The sequence below is a fragment of the Pygoscelis adeliae genome, unplaced genomic scaffold, assembly GCF_000699105.1.
Source record: "Pygoscelis adeliae isolate BGI_AS28 unplaced genomic scaffold, ASM69910v1 Scaffold282, whole genome shotgun sequence".
In the NCBI taxonomy this organism is placed as follows: Eukaryota; Metazoa; Chordata; class Aves; order Sphenisciformes; family Spheniscidae; genus Pygoscelis; species Pygoscelis adeliae.
In genome coordinates this window covers 2,304,529-2,332,275 of record NW_008824352.1, presented here as the reverse complement: position 1 = coordinate 2,332,275, position 27,747 = coordinate 2,304,529, and the positions used below count along the sequence as shown (strand labels likewise).

General features: G+C 40.1%; 1 protein-coding gene across 1 annotated transcript in view; it reads left to right on the top strand.

The window, feature by feature from the left end:
- GTF2I (general transcription factor IIi) overlaps positions 1 to 25,090 on the top strand; it is an 80,093-nt gene extending 55,003 nt beyond the window's left edge. Inside the window, exons 17-35 of the mRNA XM_009319308.1 lie at positions 899 to 970; positions 1,749 to 1,932; positions 2,250 to 2,308; positions 4,413 to 4,484; positions 4,987 to 5,170; positions 5,681 to 5,739; positions 6,440 to 6,523; positions 7,014 to 7,109; positions 9,276 to 9,341; positions 10,194 to 10,377; positions 10,984 to 11,036; positions 11,950 to 12,060; positions 12,841 to 12,924; positions 13,724 to 13,907; positions 15,041 to 15,069; positions 16,557 to 16,658; positions 18,019 to 18,057; positions 20,696 to 20,770; positions 22,536 to 25,090. Of these exons, the coding sequence (XP_009317583.1) occupies positions 899 to 970; positions 1,749 to 1,932; positions 2,250 to 2,308; positions 4,413 to 4,484; positions 4,987 to 5,170; positions 5,681 to 5,739; positions 6,440 to 6,523; positions 7,014 to 7,109; positions 9,276 to 9,341; positions 10,194 to 10,377; positions 10,984 to 11,036; positions 11,950 to 12,060; positions 12,841 to 12,924; positions 13,724 to 13,907; positions 15,041 to 15,069; positions 16,557 to 16,658; positions 18,019 to 18,057; positions 20,696 to 20,754 (1,721 nt within the window). The 3' untranslated portion in view covers positions 20,755 to 20,770; positions 22,536 to 25,090. The remainder of the gene's footprint in view (positions 1 to 898; positions 971 to 1,748; positions 1,933 to 2,249; positions 2,309 to 4,412; positions 4,485 to 4,986; positions 5,171 to 5,680; positions 5,740 to 6,439; positions 6,524 to 7,013; positions 7,110 to 9,275; positions 9,342 to 10,193; positions 10,378 to 10,983; positions 11,037 to 11,949; positions 12,061 to 12,840; positions 12,925 to 13,723; positions 13,908 to 15,040; positions 15,070 to 16,556; positions 16,659 to 18,018; positions 18,058 to 20,695; positions 20,771 to 22,535) is intronic.
- The last annotated feature ends 2,657 nt before the right edge of the window (positions 25,091 to 27,747 follow it).

Genomic DNA, 27,747 nt, shown 5'->3' with positions numbered 1-27,747 from the left:
ATGACAGCACTAACGTCGTCGTTGTGCTCTGTTGTTCTGCTGGAGGAGCAGAACTCAAACTTATGACTGTCTTCAGGTGCAAAACTATCTCATGAACTCTACCAAAGATGCGTGTGTACCAGCAAAGATACTCAAGTGATAAAATGATGAAAGAACAGTATTTAAACTTGTTTTATTCACCAGGATATGCTAATCTACATAGCTGCCACATGTTGGGTTCTGTGTTTAAACTATGACTTAAGTCATGTCTTCGGTAGTGTCAAGGAAACATTTTAGAGAGTTGGAACTAAGCTGCTTGTCATCTCGAGAAGAATGACAAAAACCCTAGAGTCATCTGATGTAGCTGTTAACCACCATTCAAAAAGTATTGCCCACAGACAGTGGGGAGAAATGGATGCTGGAAGTTCAACATGAATATACAGCAAGGAGCAAACATATGTGCACCTACTGTAAAAGCTTCCTTTGGGGTTGTCAGTGCTTAGTGAAAATTCCTTGAATGCAAGTTTTCATCCCATATGCATACCAAATTCTGCACTGAGTGTCCAGATAATTTTGCAGAAAATGAAACTAGCAAAAAACTAATCCCGTCTCCAAATGGGATCTACAGATCGGAGGCAGATGATGAAAGCATTGCAGTTCTCCATGCCAATACTCTGCGTGTGTTTTGTAGCAAGAGCGATGTCACTGGTTCAATGGATTTTTGTACAGTTTTAATATGATTTCATTTTTTATAACTAATTATCCTAGTTCCAAGTTGAATCCATACTTCCTCTGCATAGTATTTCCTGGGTTACCTGAAAATGCAGGATGGTTATGCCTGCTATAAACTGAACGACTGAAAATATAACCAAAATAATTAGGGAATGTTGTCTTTGTTCTGTGTCACTCTCCAATACAGTGAAAGAGGAGTGGTATGCCAGAATCACCAAACTGAGAAAGATGGTAGATCAACTCTTCTGTAAAAAGTTTGGTGAGTACAGTATTATTATTTTCTTTTTTTTTATGGCTTTGTATTTCTTAAAAGATTGCTTTCATTATTTCCTTTGCACGTCTACATGAATGAGACCTTTGATCAGTTTTTTCAAATATTTAAAATCCTGTCAGTTGAGTGAAAAAGAATGTATTACTCTACTGCTTATACAACAAGGTAAATTCATAGTTAAAAAAATTTATAAATCTTATATGTATAGCTCTTCTAATTGCTCTCAATTCCTTCCTATTTGGATTTTATTCCTTTGGTGAATAAAACAGCCAGTTACTTATTTATATCTGTTGCAGTACCATTAAAATTAGTATTAGAACATTTCTGGGTGAATTTTTATGTTCTCTCCAATATAAAAAAAACCCAGTCAACTTCGTAAGAGCTAGAATAACATGTTGCTCGATACTCTATAATAGATTAAAAACTTTGGATAAAACCACTGTATTATGCTGCAGTGAAAAACCCAGTAATCTTCAGTCTAGCATTGTGACTGCCCATATCAACATGATATGGGCAGTTTTATAAGTTATATAACATAATATACATGATATTTTATATCATGTGTATATATATATATACATAAAAAAGGTAATTTTTTATGTTCTTGTTGTGTTGAGACTTGGACTCTGTGGGGTTTAGATATCCTGCATCGTCCCAGGTTCTAAGATCACGATTGCAACAGCCTGAAGATTTGGTAGCTTAGCTAGCTTTTAATAAAGGTTGATGGCCAAACTGTCCAGTTACTGGATGTATTTTGTTCTGACAGCCGAGGCCCTGGGAAGCACTGAGCCTAAAGCTGTTCCATACCAGAAATTTCAGGCCCATCCTACTGACCTCTGCGTTGAAGGGCTGCCAGAGAACATCCCCTTTAGGAGCCCCTCCTGGTATGGAATCCCTCGCCTTGAAAAAATAGTTCAAGCGGGCAACAGAATAAAATTTGTGATCAAAAGGTGAGTGTTTGTTTTAATGCCTAAACGTGGGGTTTTTTTGAAAAAGAGGCCAAACAAACACCCTTTGTGTAGTCAAGCACTTGGTTTCATTAAGTCATGAAGCATTTGGTCTCTAGTTACCAAATAGGCAGGTTAAATATTCTGCGTTATAAAGTGGGTATTTGCAATCGAGACGAGTCTTCCAAAATATCTTTGTGGCATTTTCACAAGTGTGAAATGCATAATAGAAAAATCCAAACTTTTCAATTCGTGTCATAATAAGTAGTAGTAATTAATTTATGTCAAGAATGGGCAGATTATTCGCTTTCTGGTTGCAGGCCGGAGCTGCTAACTCTCACTTCAACCGAAGTTATTCAACCCAGGTCGAACACCCCAGGTAAGACAGGTGCTGTCTCCAGGTGGGAATGGAAGGGATTGGTGGGGACACAAATTTGGATCAATGCAACGTTTTTCAAGAAGTAACCCTTCTGTGATGAGCGTGCTGACATGCTCTTCATGAGGTTTGAAAGGAATGAATTGATCATTATGAACGTGGATGGCTTTCTGGATTGTGGTGCAGTCCAGCTGTCTTTGAATAACAGAACGGATCACCTTCACAGCCCGGGAGAACTGGAGTTACTGTCCTGGCCTGAATCAAAGCTCTGGAGCCCCTTAGCGTTTCACAGCTGACTTTGTTGGGCTTTTTTCAGGCCTCTGTTGGTAAGGAATTGTAATGACTTCTTGTAAGCATGAAATACCTCTAACCCAGGAAGAGAATCCAGATTGGTTTTTATTTCCTGAGACAACCGAATGCTCTGAATTGGTGTGTTGATACTTGCTTGCTACAGAAGTGTACAATCCAGAGTATGAATCTGGTGGTAGTAATAACACAAACCAAGACCCAGGGCTTGCTAGGTTTCTTCCCCCCACGTTTCACTGGATAAACAAACTGCAGCTTCAGGAAATAATTGTGTTGAGCTCTCTGCAGAAAAAAAAGGAAAGAATATGATTTAATAATCATGTAATCAGTAGTCGTCTTATGTCATCACAACGTACTGTGGATTTTTTTTGGATTGTAGGAAAGGCTCATGTTCAGCAAGAGGGGTAGCTCACCAGAAAAGACTGTGTTCAATATGGAGCAGAAGGAAAAGGCAGCGTTGATTGGTTTGTTTTGTTGCCAAAACCCCGATTGTTGTCAAATTTGACAATATGACTGACAATTTGACAATGAAGTAGTAACAGCAGGTGCCAATGATAGCAGTAAAAAAACAGCTAATAAAATCCTCTTTCTGAAAGAACCGACGTGCGGTGGCTGTGATTCTTAAAACTCAGACTGTTTGAATCTTCAGAATAACATTTCTTTTTGTACTAGTTATATTTTTCACTAACTTACAGGTGAGTCTGGTATTATCGGTGCCCACAGCAAAGCTTACCAGGGTCCAGGGTTTGATGTCAGACAGGTAAACCCAGCAAATGTTCTCTTGGGCTTAGAGCCCAGTGAAAACCATTTTCCCAGGCAAAGGCTGAGGAACTTGTTCCTGCAGATGCAGTACTTTATGTTGCTAATGAATATTATACCTTTTAAGCAAAATATCATTCTGTTGCAAAATAATAATCCGGTGCCCTCAACAGATAGTCTGCAAACAACGTTTTTTAAAAGTAAATTAGTCTTAATTCCTTTGCCAGTGAGACTACAACCTGCTCATAAATACAAACACATGTGTAGGTGTTAAATACCTGTGAAATCTATCAAATAAGTAGGCCAGATTGCAAAAAATATGAATGCATCTTGCCTTGACAGTATAAGAAGCTAGAAATAAAGAAGGTCAGGTAATTTGTTAGTCAAAAATATTATTTAGAAACAAAAAATTCCGTATAGTTTCTTTCCTGCATGCTCTCCACAACTCTGAATGGTATTAGCTCAATAGCAGTTAATTGTTATTTGTGGGTTATGATGAAAAGTAATCAATTATGCTGTTTGTCAGAAAAGTAGTGCTTTTTATTGCTGCTAGTGTCCTTTGCTTTCTTCTCCACCTAAGCCACAAATTGTCTGCTCTGGCTAGCATTCCTATAATTGACTTTTATTTACAATAGAGAACAAGATTGAAGATGATTTTTTTTTTATGCTAATCAAAATGTTTAGCAAAGCACTCTCTGCATCCTCTTCTTCTGTTCTAAAGAGTGTTATTCTTATGCACTATGATTAATTAATTCCAACTTTGTCAGAGCCAATAATTCCTTCCTGCATCTAAAGGCTCTGAAGAACAAGTTCTCCCACTTGGGGCAACGTTTGAAATTTGTAACCACGTTTAAACAGATTTTCCATTATGTAGAGGGAATTACGTGTATCATTTAAGCTGCTATTAATAATCATTGCTCATTGTATGTCTGTGTCTATGCAGATGTGATTGTGTTGATAGTTTACAAGTTCTTGTGTTCGAATGTGCCTCTTTATCTAGAACTGGGTAATACTCTGACATCTGTCCATTTCTGGTTTTCAGCCAAAGAAGATTGGAACGTCAGGATCACAAAGCTAAGAAAACAAGTAGAAGAGATATTTAATATGAAGTTTGGTAAGTTACGTGTTAAATGAACTGTTTTATAATGCTGCTGTGTTTTAAAACTCGTCTGTAAAAAGAGTTTTAAATTTTACCGTTCTTATTTAAACATCAGAAATGTGCTAGGTCAGGTGTGGAAATCTTGACTCCTCTCACCTACTTTTTACTGACTCTTCCCTATAACTGACATAAATGGCTTTATAACAACATCCTAGGCCATAGATTTTCCACTTGTGTGACAGAGATGATATGTGTGCAAAAAGCTTTTGGATGAAAAAAGTTCACAAAAGAAAATATTAGGCACTGCAGACTTAGATGTTATCTGTAACAAGATGGACAAAGTCGCCATTTGCAATTATTCTACAGAAAATAATAGAAAATCTATTTAAATATTTCTCTTGGGTTTTTTAATTATCTCTGAGTAGCAGAGCTTCTGTAAGCCAAGCTTCTTAAAATCACTTGAGATAAAATACCACCCATTTGAGTGTGTAAACTATCATTAAATTTTTATTTTCAGCCCAAGCTCTGGGGCTTTCAGAGGCAGTGAAAGTTCCCTATCCTGTATTTGAATCAAACCCTGAGTACTTGTACGTCGAAGGCTTGCCAGAAGGAATCCCCTTCCGGAGTCCCACATGGTTTGGAATTCCACGCCTTGAAAGAATTGTTCGTGGGAGTGGCAAAATCAAATTTGTTGTTAAAAAGTATGTAATTCAGTTATTTTTACTCCTGATTTTGAAGTTATTTGATTTTCTTCCCAGCAACTTCAGGCTTTAAACGCTACCTAAATTCTGTTTCCATGAAACAGAAAGAACATTTTGCACATATGTTTTACCTCATAAAAGCATATACCTTCCTTATTAAATTTAAATAGATGTATAAATTGCGTGTTTCATGCATCAAGGATCTAGGGGAAAAAATGGCCTTGTACCTGGAAGCTTTTTTCCTTTTTTTTTTTCATTCTTTTTCTTTATTTTTTTGCTTGAAAGAAACCCAGAAGAAAATTACAGAGTAGAAAATGTAGCTTTATGTTTTCTAACTTTTTGTGGTTATAGTAGATGGAGAGTCACCCGTGCTTCTAGCAGAATTTTATTATAGAGAGCTGATGTTATGTAAATTGGAACTCAAATGAATTCTAAGAAATTTGTAACATTTTGCTGTATTGTTTTTCTTGCATGTATAATTGATTGGATTGTGTTCTGTTCAACTTTTAGGCCTGAGCTTGTCACTTCCTATTTGCCTCCAGGACTGGCTAGTAAAATAAACACTAAAGGTAAACAATTAAGTATTATTTGCTGCCATCAATTCATAAATACTTACTTTTTGCTTCCTTAGCAGACTGAGAGATCTTTGTGGTTAAAAAATACGGGTGTCACAAACAAAAGGCATTATTTAAGATGATCTAGTGTAGTAGCCTCTGAATCTGCTTTTATTTGAAGAAGTTACTCAAAACATAAATTTATCTACTTTTTTTTACTTAGGACTATTCCAGTGCAGAAAATGGAATTTACCCAATTTCAACAACTTTTATTTTGCGATTAATGGCCTAAACCATATTTAACTTACAGGTGTGAACTGAAGTAAATAGCAATGAAGTTTTGTAAGAAAAGAATAAAAAAGAAAGCCATTTAAGGTTGTCTATAAAAAAACCAGAAGGTAATAATTTTGTTATTTAGATAATAAAAAGTACCAAAGCTGTCCCTCGCACTTAGAAACACTGAAGTCTTCTGTTCTGAATTAGTGGAGTGAAAATTTAGGTGTGATACCTGCCTTTTTCAAGAGTACTAAGCCTACTTTTTAATGCTGTGTCACTGTATTGTTCAGATTTTACAATGGAGACTGCACTTAGTACAGACACAAGTGATTCTTCAGTCTGTTGGAATTTTCAGAATACAGCTGGTTTTTCATTAGCTGTGCAGGATATACATTACAGAGGGTTTGTGCATTACACTTTGTATTATATTGACTTCCAGCAATGAGTCCAAAGAGTTCAAAAAGGTCGCGAAGTCCTGCAGACAATTCAAACGTCCCAGAGATTGAAGTTACTGTTGAAGAAGGTATGGAAGAAATACCGTTAAATAGTCTTCTGATGTTGTTCTCTTCTATTCTTCTAATGTTTTCTGTTCTTCTCAGTTTTCGTAGCCCATAATTAGCTTATACGTGCACCTCATGTAGCAAACTCAGTTTCATTTCAGGGCTCCAGGTACACTTTAATATAAAAACAGTTCTATTTTTCGTTTCTTAATAATACTGGATTCTGTGCAGATGATGGTTATGTATAATGTTGGAGTTTGACAGCTTGCTTGGGCCTTTTATTCCAAGGAGAGATGTGGGAACTGATGTAGTCCTTAGCAGAGAAATGACAGACGTGATCAGTAGTACCAAATGCTTAAATACAACCCGAGAAGAACTTCTTACGGGGTTTTTTATTCTACTCTTGATTCAGAAGTTAAGTTTTCTCTAGTAATCAAGTTTGATGTTTTGTTCTTTTTCATATGATGGCTTGCTTCTGCTCTCTGCATGTATATATGTAATGTCTTTTTACAGGTCCTAATAAACAACAAACAACAGATGTTCGAACTAATTCTCAAACCAATGGGTCCAATATGAGTTTCAAGCCACGAGGAAGAGAGTTTTCTTTTGGTAAATGTTCTGGGAATTAGCACACGTGCATTCTATTAATGTTGGTATTGAAAATTCTGGTGATTACATATCAGAGATATTTTGAATTCATGTTTTATCCTACAGTTAGTGAATGACTGAAGTTCCTGTTTTCATGTACATTCAGTTCTTCGTCGTATAGAATAATCTGCATCAGAGAAATCCTGGATGATATGTGGAGAATGCTGTACAAATGCAGCACGGGTCCGTTAGATCGTATTAGCTTGGGTTCAGAATCGGTCCCTTTAGACTTTTGCTGCTCTGTTATTTCACAGTGCTGCAGACCCTTGAAGGACTGTCTGGTGCACCCAGCTGTGATCTGATATTGTGCATAAGCTTAATAAGCGCTCCACAAACTTGAAATGTTGAGCATCACTGTGCGGAGATACCCAAGTGGTATGTAGGAACTAGGAAGGATTTGAACTAACATTAGTAAGCCACGATCTATCAGAGCTGATTTTGCAAGATCGCCATTATAGACCTCTCCGGTTCTGGAAAATCAGTAAAGGAAAAGCCAGACAGGAGTGGAAGCCATGTAGTTGTGTTCATGAGCATTGGGCCTGAGCTTTTTAACCATGGAGGACCAGGCCTGTCTGCGCAGTGCTCTAGCACAGAAATCTTTGCATTGAAAGCAGGGTCAAATTTGCAACCCAGATAAATTCCTCGTAGTCAAGGGAGTTGAATGACTGTATTCAGAGTAACTGTAAGCAGTTTCCAAGTCTCATGAAACCTTTTTTCAGCATCCTTATAGTCTCAGGTTATTTGCTTATATTTATGTAGGAGTTTGTTGTTACTTGATTTTTTGTATTTGTCCATCGTGCTTTCTTTTTAGCCATATGGTCATAAAATGTGAAACAAAAGAATTCTTTGCTCCTACTGAGAGTTTAGAATGAATGTAAGATACTGATTTGGTATGACTGCTCCTTCTGGCATGGGCAGTATTCATATTCACAGTTGTGTACAGTTTTCTTGGACTTGCTTGTTATTGTTAGACCTAAGCTTTTTTTAAGCTTTAGTCTCTGTTGTGGTTTAATCTCAGTTGGCAACTGAGCACCACCCAGCCGCTCGCTCACTGCCCCCCCTGCCCCAGTGGGATGGGGGAGAGAATTGGAAGAGCACAAGTGAGAAAAACTCGTGGGTTGAGATAAAGACAGTTTAATAATTGAAATAAAATAATAATAACAATAACACCACCACCACCACCACACAAAGCAAGTGATGCACAGTGCAATTGCTCACCACCCACCGACCAATGCCCAGCCAGTCCCCGAGCAGCGGCCCCCCCGGCCCGCTTTCCCCAGTTTCTGTACTGAGCATGACGTCCCATGGTATGGAATGTCCCTTTGGCCAGTTTGGCTGTGCCCCCTCCCAGCGTCTTGTGCACCTGCAGCCTGCTCAGTCGGCAGAGCATGGGAAGCTGAAAAGTCCTTGATTTAGTGTAAGCATTACCTAGCAACAACTAAAACATCGGTGTGTTATCAACTTTGTTCTCATCCTAAATCCAAAACACAGCACTGTACCAGCTACTAGGAAGGAAATTAACTCTATCCCTGCCGAAACCAGGACAGTCTGCAACTTTCTTAAACTTTCAACTGAGTTTTTAGTTCTGTAGACCAGCTACGGACCACTTACTGCAGCCGCAAGTAAACTGGTTTAGGAATTGCTGCTGGTTGCTGTCAGAAACAAAATGCCTAGCTAGATGGACGTTTAATCTTACCCACTGCAGTTGAAATTATGATAGAGTTTATAGTTCTCAAAGAGAGAGGCATGTGTTTCAGGGCTATGTCACTGAGCATATGAAGAACTTTCTGCTGCTATTTTGGGTGCTGGTTCAGATGAGTAGTTTTCATGTTGCCTGATATTGTAAATTTGGATCACTCTTGGATTCATTTCAATTTTAATCGTCCTTGCTTTAGTTAGCAGTATTTTTCAAAACTTTAGGAAAATGAGGATTCACGTGGATATAGGTTTAGACTGCAGCAGAACGTTTCAGTGCCGTTTGCAGAATGGTAGCCATTTTGCGTATTTTACTGTCATAGTAAATCGGTTATCGAGCATAATAATTTATTAAACATTTATTAAAATATTCCTCAAGGACTGATTTATTGTGTGCATGTTGATTTAATTCTTCCAATTTCCTCCTGGCAGAGGCGTGGAATGCCAAAATTACTGACTTAAAGCAGAAAGTCGAAAACCTTTTTAATGAAAAATGTGGTAAGTTTATTGATTCTTTTTTTACTGAGATGTCTTTCTTATGAACATGCAGTTAGACGTATGATAGATATGTTCACGTGTTTATTCCAAAGGTCCTGCAATCCTTGTGTACTCTAGGCAATCTCTCATTTTTGAGTTCATTTTCGTGTAGGTTGCTTGCAATTCTGTGTCACACTTCCACTAGTTATTTTATTTGGGTTTGGAAATGGAGAAGTTGTGGTTGGATTACTACTTCTGTAATGACCCGGAGACATAGTGACTCCGCATCCTGGCACATCATTTAAGTTTTCTTCGCTCTGCTTATGAACTTTGCATGACTTCAGCCTCTGCATGACTCAGTATGTTATGGATGGTATCTGGAGAGACGTGCTCCATCGTATCCCAGCGCTTCTTCTAGTGCAGGCTGTTAGGAAGCTAATGACTTTTGGAAGTAATGACTCCTCATTACTCTTCTGAGTGCAGTTTTTGGAACAAGACCTGACTAATGTCACCTGCCCTTGGTGCTACTCTCTAGCAGAGGCAAAGACAGAATACACTGCGTGTAACAAAGTGGAGTACAAATGGGATAGTCTTGTATGCAGACCAAGCCAGTGGCACGAGCTGTCTATAAATACTAATATTTTCAACTGCAAATTATGATCAGATTTACTGCAACAGAATGAGTTATGGTTGAGACTGTTTATTTTCTTCCTGCCTACTCATAGCTGTCACCAAAAAAAAGCAAAGCCTGCTGGTTCCACCTAATCTAGTATGTATGTGCCAACTATTATATACCATTTATACCTGAGATTTTCCTTTTTATAGACACATCAGTTATCTAGCTGGTAGCTTATTTGCTCTGTTGCATTTCAGGGGAAGCGCTGGGGCTGACTGAACCAGTGAAGGTGCCGTTTGCATTGTTTGAATCCTTCCCGGAGGTTTTCTACGTGGAAGGACTACCTGAGGGGGTGCCATTCCGCCGACCTTCTACTTTTGGAATTCCAAGACTAGAGAAGATCCTGAGAAACAAATCAAAGATAAAATTCATTATTAAAAAGTAAGACTCCCATATGTCTTTGATAATCCATTCTATGAGAATTGAAATATAGACCAAAAAATGAAATTGTGTTGCCAAGTTGCTAATTTACTCTACAAAACACACACTGGAATATTTTTAGTAAATAAGGAAATGGTCAGAAAGCTCTTGCAGAGGTCGAGCAAGATACAGTAATCTCTTTTTGTTCTGAAAGACACTCACAACCTGTTTTTGGAGGAAGAGCAAGTCCGGCTTTCTTAGCCCATTTCAGTTATCACATCACTGGTTTAGTTCCTACTGCGTGGAGCGCTTATGGGTTACTCACAAAACTTGCCACCAGTGTACTAAGAGCTGAGAAGTGGAGATTCATATATTGGGAGTTGTAAGAATTTATTTTTCTTGTCTAGAATAGGTTTAGATACCCATGTGCCAGTGTAGAAACAGCGGCAAGAGAAGTTGCGGAGCCTCTCAGCCATTGCATTCTTAGCTGCCTGTTTGGCTGAGAGTAATATAGCATTTACGATATCACTTAGTTCCTGTCTTTAGTAAATTAATATTAGAAGATCTCATTTTCTTTAATGTTGATGAATGTACTTTTATTACGGTACATGTTCAATCTGTTTGCAGGCCTGAGATGTTTGAGGCGGCTGTTAAGGAAAGTTCTGCTAGAAGCCCCCAAAGTGAGTTTTGCAACTGCTTAACGTTCTAGATAACAGTCTCTTTCAAGGACTAAATACAGATCAGGAGTGCTGCATGGGGTTAATGAGTTCCTGAAAGATTCATTCTACATTGTGTTTGGTTTGCTTGTTTGTTTTTAAGATGGGAAAAGCACTTTCCAGTTACAGTTTTAATACAGCTTTAGCAAGGGAGTATTAAATTTTTTAGTTATTCACAATAATCATGCCTCTAATATATTCTTTACTACCTTTTATCAAAATGTAAGAAGCAACGTGTGATTCACAGAAGTAATTCAGGCCTAGAGATAAATTATTTGATCCTGATATGTATGTCGTCTAAATGAGAAGTGCTCCACAGATAGGAGTGCAGATAGCCAGTAGAAAACTGTGTCGGGCAGATCACGGATTAAATGTTTTGAGTCATATTATTATCTGTTAGTATGGGCTGGCAAAACTCCACTGAGTGAGTTGAACTATGCTAGTTTGTGCTGCTGGACAGTGTGGCTTACAAATCTAACTGTAAGGGATTTCTTTTGTGAATGCGTGCAGTGAACATGTGGATCAGTAGGTGTTACTAAATTAACTGCAAGTACTATGATATTTCTGTTAATAAAAATAGCCCACTACCTGTTCCACATACTCTTTTTTTTCCTTTTCTTAATAGTCTTTTTAGAAAATGGTAAAGATTAACAGTGTCTTTAATCTAGTCCTTTCTCCTCTTGGGTTGGAAAGACAGAGTAGTGTGTACCTTCAATAAGTATGTCTCACTGGAAGCTGAACCCGTTTTGAAAATGGGACTGGGTCTGCTTTGAAAATTTTGCACATACCTGTTATTTTGCAATATTTTCTTTATATTCGACAGTCAAGATTTTGGGCTCTTTACGACTGTTTTTTAAATTAATTCTCTTACTTTTAGGAAAAAATAATTCATCCAATATAACCAATACAGCAAGCACCACAACAAACACAGTGGTGAACACAGCTGCAGGTGTTGAAGATCTTAACATCATTCAAGTAACTATACCAGGTGTGTATACTGTCAGGTTTCACATCATACTTTTTGCGTTATATTCCCCATGACATATGTTTAGTCTGATGAAGTTTTTTCCTACAGTCAAGTTGTTTCACTGAAATATAAGTACAGTCAACAAAGAGCGTAATTTAGCATTCTGTTTTTGCTGAGATGTTAAATATTTTCTAACGCTCATGAATATCTATTCAGTGACATCTCTAGAATATTCTTGGTCCAGCCCCTAGTTAAGAAGTATGCACGTTTTTCCCTTTTTTCTCATGCAATGAATTAAATACTGATTTGCAATTTTCTTGGCAACTTCAAGAGATCAGGACTCAGACTGAATTGAATAACCCCGCAGACTGAACTGCTTTGTCTTAACACTGATTACTACTTTCTCAGGCATCTATTACATTCATTAGAAACCGTGAGGAACATTGCATGCTATGGCCATCTGTTGAATGTCACTTTGCTTTTACCTTTCCCCACCATTATACGTACTGTAAGAAAATAAAATATAATTTGTGGGTTTAGATTAAATTTACAAAATCATCTCTAGATAGTAAATCTAATGTTGGTTATGTAAATACTTTGAAGCTTCTCACAGATTTATTAACAACCATCTGTTTTTGCGTATTTCTACACTTCTATGTTACTGCTAAAACTAGGAACAAAGACGGGGGCTGTTTCGAAGCATTCAGATATACCTGCTTTGAGTAAACATGCAACGATAAACAAGCTTCAGGGGGAAAAAAAGCTGCTTAATTCTGATGCTATTCTAACAATTCCTTCCAGATGATGAAAGCGAGCGACTGTCAAAAGTAGAGAAGGCCAGACAATTGAGAGAGCAAGTAAATGATCTTTTTAGCCGGAAATTTGGTAATTGCTTCTTACTCCTCCATTTTTACATAGGTGTGAATGCAGTTAATGTTGTTCATATTGAAGTTACTGAATCGTCACAGGGGATGATGTATATGACCGCTAAAATGAACAAATTTGAGAATTGTATACGAATGCTGTGTTTTGGCTTCAAAAAGAATCTTTTGTAAGTGATGTAGGTTGTTTGGTGTTTTAAACAAAAAATCCCAAGACTATAGATTGCTTTCAGTTCCGCCCCCTTCCTGTTTATTTCTGTGTAAACATGGATGAAATACTTACTTTGCTGGCAAACCATGATTCTTCTTAGGGCTTCAGAGGCCTCTTAATACTTGAGACTAGAATAATTTTTAAAATGCAACTTAACCTTTTTGCTATGTATGGTTTTCTTTATTTCTACTTTGTACGGCAATAATGACCTGCGTTTCTTTGTCTGAAATTCCTTCACTAGTGCTCTGTTGAATTGCTTTTCGTGCGCATTGCAGGAAATGCTTTGTCTTCCTTCATGTAGCTGTTTCCTTAGATATCTTATATCTTTTTTAGTAAAAACAGAATCTGGGTCCTTTATATGGTGAGCTGTTAAGAGTTGAAGTTGTAACTAATGATCTTGTAGTAACATTCAAGAGTGTAATCCAAAACTTCTAACACTGTAATGGTTTAATTGTCAAGTGGATATTCATAGTTTCAGATCTGATAGAAAGCTTGGGTTTGCATTTAGTTTCTTAATTGTCTGAGGACTTTTTCTTCAGTGTATAATCATAAATACGTAGACTTGAACATAAACATGACCTCTCTCACTTAGGTGAAGCCATTGGTATGAATTTTCCTGTGAAAGTCCCATACAGAAAAATCACTATCAACCCTGGCTGTGTGGTGGTGGATGGGATGCCTCCTGGCGTGGCATTTAAAGCTCCCAGTTATCTGGAAATCAGCTCGATGAGGAAGATTTTGGAATCGGCAGAGTTTATAAAATTTACTGTCATTCGGTATGTAGTTGCCATTGACGAGATTGTGCAGATGTTGTGAGGGCAGCCCTGTAGCTTGAATAAATTGAGATTCGAAAGAATAGAACTTGCAGTGCCTCTTTAGATAGTGGAAGATGTTGGCTCTTTCGGAAACAGTATGTCAAGTCAAATGAAGCCCAAATGTTCATAGCATGAATGAAGATGGTAACTTTTTGGAGACATGTCCAATTTAGTATGACAAAGAGCATATTATTAATACTGCATATTACAGCAAGCTGACTTTTGAGTTTGAATCTATTCATATTCTGTAACAGAGTCCTAAAGCGTTGTGGGCCTTGCTCTCCTATTTATCAGATCAAGCTTTGAGACAGGTCCAGAGCTTGTTGGCTCTTGACAGTAATTAGTATGTTTGTAGTAGTATTAATATTAATATTTTTAAGTATTTCAGTTGTGTTAAAATTCCTGAGCTAAGGTAAGCTCTTTGATAAATGTTTTTTTTCCTACAAAATGAGTTTATCTACAATATATAAAAATACAATATTGTCCAATTACAATATAAGTGAATTTTATTTGTATGTGTATGTTTGCGGAGACATATATACACACACCCACACGTATATACAAAGTATATTTGTATGCATGAAGCAGAATAGATGAAACTTTGGAATCATACTGAGAAGGAGTTCAGGAATTGAAAATAAAAATTTATCAGTTTATGTAACTTCTCAAGTCATAGACTGCTTCACAGGAGTCTAAAAGCTTCAATTTATCTTCAGATAGAGATAAATTTCTTAAATATATTTTACTAAGGGGTCTGAATTCTCAACCCTTAATCATGAAGAGTTCTAACTGAAAGGACTTTTGCTTGATACGTTTTATTTAATTGAGCTCTGAAGAAGAAGTGACTCCCGTGTTAATTAGCTGTGACTGAGGGAAGGATATAGATCTTTCTGTGTATGTTACTTTTCAAAATGCTAGTGAACAAACCACGGTGCCCAAGAGCTGCTATGGTGGTTCCTTCTGTCTTGTTTGACTTTCTGTTCATTTTTTAGCCTGGCCTCTGTTACGAACCATTAGCTGAGGCCGCCTCGGGAGGGGGACCCAATGCAGTATATTTTAGAATCGGTAATTTTATTTATTTTTTTTCCCCCCAGACCATTTCCAGGACTTGTGATTAACAATCGTAAGTATTTATGAAACACTGCTGGCAAATGTATTTTTGTAACTTACTAAGATTTGTTTTCTTCATTTTGGCTTAGTAGCAGAGGCTCCACAGTGGTTAAGTTCTATGTATAACTCTCTTGTCTGCGTCTGTCTCATTAAGATTTCCTGACTAAACATGCATGTGCAATTAACTCGAGAGCAGTGTGATAAATTTACGGAACAGTGTAAGATTAGCGTTAACTTTGATATGAAAATGCAAGATACTGATTTTGTATTTTTCAGCTGCAGAGTCCCAAAGAGATTTAGGACCCTGACTGAGCAACAGACTTACATGGGAGTGTCTACATTTTAGGTTCGGATCCATCGCAGTAGCAGTTAATAAGCAAGAATTTTCCAGTAGCTGCACCAACCGTGTTCCAGTGAAAAATTCTTCATTCTGCTGAAACTAATGGTTTAGAGAGGCAGAGTGTAATCACCTGAAGTGCCATGGCCAATTTGGCCGTGTCAATGAAATCATTTGAGAGGGAAAAAAAAAAAAAGTCTTAGTATTTTCAGTTGCCTAAAATAATTGTGACCTTTTTTTTTTTAGATCTTATTTAAGAGAAAAAACAAACTGCAAAACACTGTCATTACAGTGTCCCTTGTGTCACGTTCTTTCTGAGCCAATGTCAGATTAGAAATTTAGAGGCCAAATAACCTACTGTTGTTTCTTTGGCCTTACCCAGCCTGAGCCTTAGCGACCCAGCAGTGGTTCATCTGCATCCAGCCACCAGCATACTCGATGATCTTAAAGGTCTTTTCCAACCTAAATGACTCTATGATTCTATATTCCAGCTAACATGCTGAGGTCTATGAACTGCAAGTACGAAGTGTTTTCGGGAAGGTATTGTAGTTGACCTGCTCACCAGTCGTAGGCACACCTTCTTAGGTGGGAAAGAGATCCCTTTGTAAGAGGGAACCTTCCAGGCAGATAAGTGTGTAATAGCATTTCCAGAGAATTGAATTAGAAATGAAAGAATCTATTAAACTGTTGTCTATCCAGCATAACTTTCAGCATGTGTTGGAACTGAGGCTAGCTAATACGCTGAATAAAAACAACATAGATATCCAATCACCTTCCATCACTGGAGGAGCAGATTGGTCATTGAACGTGTGATTTTTATGCAGTATCCATGTCCATTAACAATGATCAAAATTATCTGATATTGATAGATACTGAGGTGAATAATTGAAAGGCTCTGAGCCTTCTGCTTATGTAGGTATGATGCTTTATTCTTGTTCTGAAGAACGTGTGAGAACTTGCAAGGAAATTTTTGGTGCTTGCAGGCAAGATAGGGAATGTTTTTTCTGTAATAAAATATTGAACTGCAGCTCAATCGCAAGTGTTAGTAACCTGTTCATGCGACAAGTTTCAGGATTTGCAGATTCAAGAAGTAAGATTGCCCTTGTGTTACATGTGGGACCATTTTCATTGTGAAGTTAAACAGTGATCATGTCTAATCTTAGAACTGATGGAAAAAGCTGAAGCAGAAGCACCACCAACAGCACCAGCAGCAGCACCAGTACTACCAGGTGATGCAGAGCGTGACGCGTGTCCTTGCAGAAGGGGTAGGGTATGGAGTTCTCGATCTTATTGACAGATGATATTAGTAGTCATGTCCTGGGTACGCGCTGCTCATGATGAGCCATTTTATTTTGACAGGTGGTGTGTGATGGTGACTTTTATAGCTATTATATATTAATTTATTAATAGAAAGAGCCATTGCTTCCTTCAAGCTGTGTTATTGGCATCTTCCTTGATTTGATTTTTGCAGACGATGAGTGAGCTGAAAAGAAGGATTGGTAGGGACAATATATAAAGCCATTTCAGTATCTATTTATTGATGTCTGCTTAACTCAAAGTATGTGTGTGTCTGCGCCAGATAGATGTTCAGCCAAGTGAAGTTTGCCTGTGTAACATGTAAGAACCTAGAAAGGGGCCTTGATGGAATTTCTGCCTGCTGCACAGCTCTAACCCCTGCTAGACTGGGTCTAGGCTGGGTCTACCTATCTTAGTCTGAATGGAGAACTTAGCTTTACGCTATGAATAGCTAAAGTAAATGTAGTTGAGCAACTTCCTTTTGACTCAATATAGTTTCTAAATGTTCCCAGACCTTTTAAAAATGCGTATCCCAAGTTGGTGTAGTGCAGGAAAGACTTTTGCAATTGACTGAATAAACTGGTACTCAAAGAACCTGGGAAACTTAAGAGAAAATGTTCGATAAACATTTTAAGAGTAAGGGACGCTTGTATGCTGGAGATAATTATAAAGGAAACTACTGTCTCCTCTGTTTACATTTGGAGGTGACAGAAGGGAGGAAAACAGCTGCTGGTGGTCAGTGAACGTGGTGTAGTCTATCTGTCCTTAACTGACCTGCCGTGTTACAAAGGTTAAATGGCTTTCCCGACACCTGTCCACCTATAGCCCATCAACATAGATAACAGAAAAACCGTTATGGAATTCAAGCATACTTTTTGCCCTCTATTCTGCACCTTTCCACTCTCCCCCAAAATACACATACTCGCCATTGAAGACAATACTAACCAAAGTGATGACTCTTTTAAAATACAGTTTTATATTTAAGTGGTTTGAGTAAAGGTCTTCTAAACTTGGTATATTCTGTGCAAGTGCATGTTATGTTCTGCTAGGACTTGGTGATACGTCTGCCACGGTGAACCATACTCGGAAGAGAAAGTGTTAGGTAGTGTGATGTAATAAATGTTTGGGTATTTTTTATATTTTGCTGCAGACTCTGTAGAAAGTTACACGCATTTATCTCAAAGATATTTGAGTCTGATCCTAAGAGAAAAAATGAGGTGCTTTTTTTCAGGGAAAAAATTAATTTCCTTAATTTTTCTAAGATACTTATCTGATTCATATTGTTGAAACTATATTCATATGCATTTGACTATATTTTTTTCATTTAAGAACCAGCTGAACCAAGCCAAATAGAAGTATCTCTAGGAGGTAAGTGTTTGTCTTCAGTTATTATCAACGAATATTTTTAAGTAATTTTGAAAAAAGTTGCATCTTTTTTTAAGGGAGACAGGTCAATCAAAACAAAAAAAGGGCTTTTATTGGTTCCCGGGACAGTTTTTCATCTGTATTAATATCATGCTGCATCATGTGAAAAATATTCTGCAGCAAAAGTTATTATTCAAATAATTTTACGGAGTTTTATGAATTGTTGTTCTTGGTTGGTGAGTCATGACTATATATAGGCTTTGAGTGATTGCTCATATCCTGAGCGATGCATCTAGTTATTCAGCGCAGTAGTTTCCACAATTTATGCAAGTGAATGATTGCCATCATCAGGAAATTTGAATGCCATATTGGCCTGAGTATACCGTGTTGGGGAGGGGGGGAGTATTGTTGTTCTTCCAGAACTGAAGCTCTGAAAAACATCCAACTTTCCTGCTGTCCAAGAATATACTCGAGTTGTGTCTTTTTCAGATGTTGATATACGTGAGACCAAGGAGGCTGTAGATCTTCTACCCTCCCTGTGCTTTTGCATACGGTCTTGGAGCATTAGGAATACTGAATTGACCTGAGAACTGGGATGCTGGTGTCTGCTGTGTGCTCTGGTCCTGTAAACGCTGCCTCTGCTGTAGCCCCAGCTTGTCAGCATGGCCCTGGATGGCTGTGGCTGCCTCTGGCGTGGCTGGCGTAGGGGATCTGAGGTGCCGTGACAGTCTGGCGGGGTGCTGCCTTCGTGCCCTGAGAGGGGCTCTCTGATGTGTCAGTAGCAGCCTGACAGCAGCGTAGCCAACAGCACTGGGATGGAGGCTGCTGTGTATCAGCACTTGGCCTCTTAAAACTCTCAGCTTGAGTTCATTCCCTAATCCTGCTTTGGTTCCCCCAAAAGAGAAAGCAGCAAATCTCAGCATTCCCGTTCTTCTGTATCCTTTTCCATGGAAATGCCCTTTCCAGTCTCCATTGCTTCAGTTTTCCTGGCATGTCACTGAACTCCGAGACAAGCCAACATGCCTAACCAGAATTACTGTTACAAACTCAGCTACAGGTTCGCTCAGTGTTACGAGTAGGTCTTTCTCGGAATATAGATCAATCCTGTTGCAACATTCAAGACAAAAAGAAAGCAAGTGCATTAGAGTCACAGAAGAGCTGAGCTGCAGATTTTAAGCTCACAGTTATTGAAAGCTGGAGCGTCAAATGTCTTTATGATACCAAAACTATGTGGGATCACTGAAATTGTTAGATGGCAGAGTGCATGAGTTGTTCCTGAATACCCTCATGCAGAGGAGATCTAGCTATGGGCCTGCAAAGTGATTGTTTTGAAGAAGTAGACAAACGTAGGTTTGAATTTGTCATCCAAAACTGGATTCAGGCCCGGTAACCAGAGGAATGATCTTGAGAAAAGGCATGAAATTGCTAAAGAACTCAAAATCTCTTCAGAACTAGGCTGGAAGGTATAAAATGATCATGCGGTGAAATGGCTTGGCTTTGTAGTGATGAATTACCCTAGCCCCAAACCTTCCAAACAACTTCAGGGAAAAAACAATTTCCTTCCAACATCGTATTCTCTGTTTATAAAAAGAACAAAATCAGGTTCCAGGTCATATAGGCAGTGCTATACAGGCACGAGATTTCTTTGATTTACCTCCAAGCAGCCCTGTGAACAAGAAAAAGCAGATTTTGTAATGAAGTCTTCTGGAAATGAAAAAAAACATATCAAAAGATGATGAATGCTTTAGCCAACAAGATAAAATTTCTTTATCTCTTTTTTTAAGCATATCATAATGCCTTTCTATGTGATACTGTGCACTGAAGAAGAAAAATTAGCTAGGGTCAAAATTTGTTTTGGACAGATTGAAATACAATAATGCAAAAGCCTGTATCAAGTTGAGAAGAGAAGCAGTCCTACAGGCGGGGAAAAAAAGCTGAAAAATAGTCAGCGCTGTGAAAGCAAGCGTTTGTGCAATGAACGGTAATTGAATAACTAACCCAGAAGGCGTGACTTGAGCACAAGTAGGTTCAGATGTGGTTGGCTCGCTTTGGAAGCCAGCATCTTAAAAAACGTGAAGTCGTGCCTGAAGTCTTTGACGTCATGGGCCCCAGACTTAACCTGTGAGTGTTTGAAAGGCTTCAGCCCATGTTGGGTATCTGATGAGGTGGATGGAGGAAGGAATGGCGCTGGGGATTGACGAAGAGGAGGGAGGAGGACTGAAGAGCAGGTTGCAGACCAAAACAGTGATAGATCTGACATTTTTTCACTGGTTATGTGTTGTTTCCTTTTTTGGATTAAGTTCCTGTCTTGCCCAGTGAGTATTTCGGCTACATAAAAAGCATTTTAAAGCTTCATATGCTTCTAATACCAATTTTTATTTCTGTTCTTCAAAAAACTAGAATTCTCTAAGATCCCAGGCTGCTTTACATTGAAGTGAATGTGCTAATTTCCGCAGAATCAGATTGTTGCGAATATGTTTTTATTTGTCGTTAATAGTTTTAAAATGATAAATTAATGCTTTTCAAATTATCATAATTTTTTACTTATAAGTAAAAAAGTACTTGTTATAAGTACAACAATAACAACAAAATTGATTGAGAAGTTTCCTTTTTTCTTCATTCATTACTGCTTTTTCAACAGATACTACAGAAACAGAAGAAAATTCTCAAATAAAGCAAGAACCAGACCCAACGTGGTAGACCTCATCAATACTGGGTAAAAGAATCTAGTGAAGCCAGCGCCTGTCAAGGAATAACATTTTTATATTTAGGGTGGGGAGAAGAGGGCTGAGATGCAGGACTGAATGCCAGAAGGCACCAGTCCTTTACTTGTGAATTCTTTTATTTGTCTCAGTTCTCGCCTGTGAAAAGTAGGATGTTTTCACTACCTTACCCAAATACAATGTAAAACACACAGTGTTCAGATTTGTGAGGCAGTCAGTCCTAGGAAAACGTGGCCTATAAGTAAAAATGGGTGATGGTAATTACATACCTCAGAGGCAGAGTAAATGCAAGCTTAGGGAATTAGTGTTTACGAAGAGCTCTGACATGGTTGTGTGAAAGAGCATTATTATTCTCGGTAAAGCCTATATGTTTCCAAATTGTAATTGAGCAGGAAAGCTCTTCACTGTGATTGCAGTATTGTCTAGGCTTGGGACGTTTGGTAAAGCTATTAGCTGTGATAATAGCTTTACCTTTAAAAAGTTTTAAAGGTAAAGTTCCTTTAAAAGTTTTTTTTTTTCTTTTCCATTAACTTTTACGAAGAGCTTAGTTTAATTTACAATGCAAAAATGCCTGAACCTTCCTCTTACACTATTTTTAATGTCACTCACTCCTAAAAATGACAGTTTGGTGGAGGTGGAGAACAGTGTGAGCCATGTTACCACGACACCAAATGTAAAAGGCTGATCCACGTGGTTTTGAGACTCTATGCCTCATTCAGAGAAAATGGCAATTTTAAGCTATCACAGCTCTGTAGTACTTTTTCCCATTTCAGTTTTTTGATAATACTCCAAATATTTTCCTCATTGTGTAGTGTTTGATACTTTAGAAATTTGATTGATATAAAGTTGGATGCATTTGTTTAGTATACTCGAGCTGTAACCTGTCTAGCCTTAGTAAGAAAAAGACATTTTATTCATCCCAGAGAAGAAAATGTCTGCGTACTGTTCCAGTTCTGAGGGCACAGACAGGCAACCGGCAAAACCAAGCTCTGGTTCTTCATTTCTGCCGGCCTCAGCAGCTGAGAGTGATAATGCGGTTTGCCCCTCGCGTGAAGCAGTGGCTGGGGGAGCCTGGAGCCTGCGGGTTTCACTCCTGGCACCATCCGGCTTTTTGGAGACGGGGACAGCCTTGGCCGTGGCCCTCCGTCCGTGCAGCATAAACACAGCCTGGCACACGGAGGGCTGCTGACGGCATCGGGATGAGGGACTGAAAGGACAAATCCAGAAATGATTTGGTAGAAACTGGCAGAGACTGACATACCAGCATAACTGTCGGTGCCCTGAGAATTATAAGTACAGCAGTAGTCTTCCTAATAAATTGGTGAAGTCTGCTTTGGAAATACTTGTCATAAAACTGAACACGGCAGGAGAAAATATGCTGAAGAAAAACCTTTGGTTTGTCGTGGGAAGCACTTCACCTAGTGGAGGTGTAAAAAGCCATCTCACTTGTCCGTTAAAGGTCACGGGAAATTTTGGCTGAGCAATGGCTGCACTGTTTGGTTCTGCGGTGGTTTGGATTTTTGAGTGCTTTAGGCCACCCACTGAATTTTTACTAAAGCAAGTATTTGATCTAAATTCTTACAGAGACCGCTCAAGCACACATCTAATCTCGTATTTCTTGAGAGCAATATTCAGCTTCTGCATGCTTTCTGAATCGAGGCCTAAAGAACTCGAAAAGGCAACGCAAACTACTCCTATTTGTAATGAGATACAGAGCTGCAATGAAACTAACTCGCTTCTGTAATTTTTCTTATCTAGTCAGAAGCATCCAGTTCTGAGAAGAGCCTGCCGGGACTGTCTTGAGCTGTGTAATATAACTGTATAAGAGAAGTACCTTCTATACAAACCCTTTTTGTACTTTTAGATAGAAATGTCTACTTTTTCAGCAGTTCTGTGAATTGACTTAAAGCAAAGAGTGACTGTAGATTTGGAATGGCTGGTTTTACTTTGGAATATATTATAAGGACTAAATTTGATGCAGCAGTGCCAGGGAGATGACAGGGATAAAAATCAACAGGGACTTAACAGAGGCTGTCTACATTTCCCAATAAAGCTGAATTTCACCGTACCTGAATGCATCTCAGCTTTTGTAATGAAGAAAAATTCCTGCAAGTAGTTCAGTTTGTTAGTTTTACTTTGGAAAAAAAAAAATATCATTAATTTTTGGTTCTTACTCCTTTAATGGCTGATTGGACACTAGTATCTGTATATTTGAACTAATTTTTCCTATTATATCTATCACAATTCATATGTTTTTCATAAATAAAAGATAAACTGGTTCACTTGACCGTTAGTACGCATTAATGAGATGGACTGTGAAATGGTCAGTATTTCAGTGTGTGGATTAGGAACCAATTTAAATTAAACCCTGTTACAGTTTGTTCCATTAATTCAAAGTAGTAAGTGCATGTTTTATCAGAATATCACATGGCTTATATATGATGGGTCTGGTCTTGCAGTCCTAACGTAGGCAAAACTCGCATGGGCCTGTGTGAGAGCTTTTCTCCTGAAGGCTGTGGGGGATGCCCTTCTCTTCATCTAGAACTAGTTATGGAAACGTATGCTACAAGACGCTGCGAGTCCTACTATGTCAAAAGTTAAGTCCCCTGTAGTCCTGGTTACGCCCCACATCATGTAAGAGACTCATGTACGCATTTTTTTTTTAAGTTTCACAAACCGTAAGAGATGTAAAGTTCTGGCTATATGATAATCTCTATAGAGAAGATGCAGATTATTGTAAAGGTTTCTCTTTTATTGGCATGAGTTTGGGATGACTGCGTTACGCACAAATGATAAACCTTATTCCCTGATTAAGAAATAAAGACCTTTCTGATGGTTTTCCTGACTGTCCATGCAGTATACGTTTGCATATTTTACAACAGATCAAGTTCTAGAGGTAATTCTCCAGGCAGGTAGAACATGCCGTAGCGTAGTTATTCATTCCAGCGAAGGCAGTAAGTTCCAGTCACGCCTTTCAGACAGAAATCCAGCTCCGGGTGGGTGAGGTTGTTGTATCTTCAAGGAAAATTTTGAAGCCTTAAATTCAATAGGGTACAGTGTGAATTCCCTGGGAGCAACCTGAAATTCAGCAGATAAATTCAGAGCAGCACGTGCTCTGTCGTTCTGGAGGCAAGGGAGCGCTGTAGGACGTGTGCTGGCGTTTTCACAATTGCTCCGTGCAGGTCTAGGTGCTCCCTCTTAAATATTCGGACCTTGCGCTGTTGATGTCGGCAGGAGCAGGGTTAGCTCCATGCCGAGTCATTTTGAAAACGCTCGTCCCGGTTGTACCTTCCGGCTCTCCAGATGGGAACCGGTGGTAACCGATGCAGTGCTGCCTCCCTGCCTCGGCAAACGGCCCCTATCTCAGTCCCGTGGGAACGAGCCCGTTGACTTAACTTACCTGTTAACTCTCAGCCCTACGGGTACTGCCCCAAATTATAACCACTGACGTGTTTCACTGCTGATTACTTTAATAGACGTGCTCGGTTAACGCACCTCCGTAAATAGGTTGTTATCAGGGTGACGGCCAGTTTCGCGATTGCTGCTAGAAATGTTTAGAATGGGGAAATGAGTTAATGTAGCTTTCCCCTGGTCTTCAGCTGGCTCTCGACTTCCCCTTTTGAAAAAGCAGAAGGATGGTCCATCCCTTCTTCACTCACAGCAGTCTTCAGGAGGCACTTTTTGCACAGCTGCCTGCGCAGCAAGGCTATGTATTGCTGATGGAGTGGTTAGCGCTCACTCAAAATGAGGACGAGGCGTCATAGCGAAAAAACTGTGAAAATCAGTAATTCCAGGCTACTGCCTTGTCAAGTATGTAACAGCAGAGTGTGGACGTCCTGCAACTTCGTGTGCAGGAGCTGCAAAAAAAAAAAAGAAGTGAAAACCGATGCAGTGGTTTTACTGGAAGGACTGGAGTCCTTGTGTGACGCTGGGAGTTAGGGTGGCGGTATGCATTTGTGTCCGTCCCGCTGCTGGGCTTGCAGTAATGCTGATGGGTACGTCAGCATTCAACACTGAAGTCTCTTTTTGGTCTCAGACATTTTGAGTTCTATCCAGTAGAGAGAAATTAGACTGACAAAATACTTGCACCAATATTTATACCTTCCAAATATCAATTTTATATTAAAAAAATATCTATCTCTATATATAGTCCTAACAGGTAGCAGACTTTTAAGATGTTGACCGTGTATGAAAATCTCACTCATTTCCAAACTAGTAATACGTGAGGCGTGTCACTCTCCGGGTGTTGAGTGATAATGCCCTAAAAAGCCTTGGCTGTACTAATAAACAAGTAAATAAAGAAAATTGCAACAACTGACCAGAGCTCTGGATATTTTTTGTTCCAGCAGAGAAGCTTTGTGGTGATGAAGTAGCAGACAAGTATTTATTCCCCATGTTTTACTGAACTTTAAAGCCCGTCCTGTGCCTTGGGCTGGCGCCTTTCTCTTAAATAGGAATTTTGGACCCAAGCAGTGTAGGATCCAGGGTGTCCGTGGTGGAGCCGGGTGTTCCTCGGGTACGGCACCCCGGCTTTTCTCACAGCGGTAACCACTAGATGTCAGATGAGGCCCAGCACCTCTGTCGTGCAGCTGCTGGCCTGTGTTTTCCCTTGGGATTTGAAGTTTTCCACATACAAAACTTGAACCCTTTCTCCTTTGTTGCTTTTCGTAACTGTCCTGTCGGCGACAGACTGCTAAGGAAGAGGGCAGACTTCCATTTCTGTGATTTTGCATCAGCTATTGGAGCACGTAGTACTGTTCACACACAGCAATTTGCCATCAGTGACATAAGCAAGGCCTCCCTTGGCTCTGCATTGAATCAAGCTTAAATTTAAACTACCAAAAAAATAAAAAATTACATTTTGAACAAAATTAGGGTGGCATTCTTTTCTTCAGCTTCCAATTTCTAGGAGGTTTTGGTCCTAGTTTTGGGTGGAGCACTACAGAAAAGAGGATAGTCCATTCGCCTAATAAACTCTAAACCTCCAGCGCTTCGTCTTCAATAACCTTGATTGAAATCTGTCGCCTTAAGTCCCGTACCTGCTGTTCTCACTCCAAAGCGGTGGTGCGTTGCTGCAAAGCACTGCTACCACCTCCCCATCTTGAGGCCGGTGGAAGTTCATCTCACTCAAAAATCGGGTCCTGCGTTCAGATGCCAGCCTTGTTTCCCAAATAATGAATCAGCTCGTGAACTCGGCTTGTTTATCAGATGGGTCATTACTCCTCCAAGAATTTTGTTCTAAAATTATGCTTCTTGCCACCTAGTAACTATGGGACAGCTGGTAGAAACACTAAGCAGTGTATCATACTGAGTTATGCGTTGGGTCTCACTGTGAACTAACCCGTCGCCAGCAGCGAGATCTACGAGCTCCATTTCATTTCTCGCATCACAAGATGAGGAATGAGGAAACGGGAGGAAACATGTGAATTAAGTGGTTTCAGTAATGCACTGTCTGTAAAGCGGTTTTAAATTTAGCACAAACAGTTGTAATTACGAAATTAGCTTTCATGACAAAGTTTGTGATGGTTCTGCATAAGAAGCAGCGGTCTGGCTATTCACCGAGCAGAATCCAAACAGCCCCGGAGGTACCTTTTTTTAATATTACTGGTTGTATAATTTTGCCTTGCGTACAGAGAAGTCCCCATGTTAAAATAATAAGAAACCAAATTTAAATGACTGTGTTTCTGATCTCAACACCTGCACAGCACCATACTTGAGATTCAGGGGAAAGCTATGGTTAGTATTTGGTTTTTTTCATGCGGTCAGAGCAAGCTTTTGTCTTTACAGCTAATAAGGGTATTAGCCCACGGAGGGCTGTCCCTGCGCCACGGTTTGGTGTTGAGGGTCAGTTGGGAGAGCCCGTGTTAGCTCTGCTGGTGGTTTGGGACTGCTGCCTGCCAGGAACGGGGACAGGGGTGTTGCCTCAAGGGCCAAGACGTCTCCACTCCCGGTTGAGCATGGCTCTGGGCTTGCTCTGACATCCAGGCTTATGGAAAGGTGTTGGCCTGCTGGGGACACCAGCTGCACCCGAGCACGGGCTCCTGGAGGGGATGTAGTGGGCTGCGGTCAGGGATGGGGCTGAGGGCTCACGGCCGGGCGGCCAGCTGGAGCTGGGCTCCCCCCGAGCATCCCATGGAGAGCAGGTCCCGGTTCTGTATGCTCTCAGGGGACAGCCCAGCACTGGCACTCGTTGTAATCGAGGGCGCCCTTGCTGGGGACAAAAGAGGTGCTCCTGGGTGCACCTTTGCCTACGAGCAGCGCAGGATTGATAAGCACTGCCCTCACGTCCCTTCGGGCCTTTCTGCTCAGAGCTGGGGGTGAAGGAGGAGGAGGAGGATGCTGGTGTGCCGCCATCTCAGAGGGGCTTTGCTGGGGACCCTCAGCTCTCCCAGCGGGAGACAGGGGTCCATCTCCAGCCTACCCTGGGGTTTCCGCATGCCCGGGGTCTCCCGTGGCCGGTGCTCCCCTGCAGCCCTGTGCCCAGGTAAGGTAGCGAGCAGAGCCGTGGTGCTGAAGCTGGCTCAGGTCCTCAAGGGCCGTTTGGTGGCAGATTTTGAGGAAGCTGCAGGTGACTGAAAGAAAACGGTGATGCAAGGGCAGGAGCCCTGGGAGTGCAGGATGGTCTCCCAGCCGTACAGAGGACGGTGCTGCCATCCCTGGGCTCAGGGAGCACATTATGTGCTTCATTCAGCCCATCCAGCTCTGCTCGAGAGGGTAAAGACTCCTCTGGTTGCCGTTGCCAAGGCACTTGTCTATCCTTGACCCTCTGCGAAACAGGCGCTGCAGCACCCTGTGCCATCACGGGGCAGCGTCAGCAGTCGGAGGGGCCACTTGGCTGTCAGGGCAGCTGACCTGGCCCTGAACCTTCACTGTCCTCCGATTTCAGAGGTACCTCCAGGGCATCCCTGAGGTCGCCCCGCTGCCCGCCTCCTCCCCAGCCCTGGAGGCGCTGGAGGGGCCGGGCTGGGGA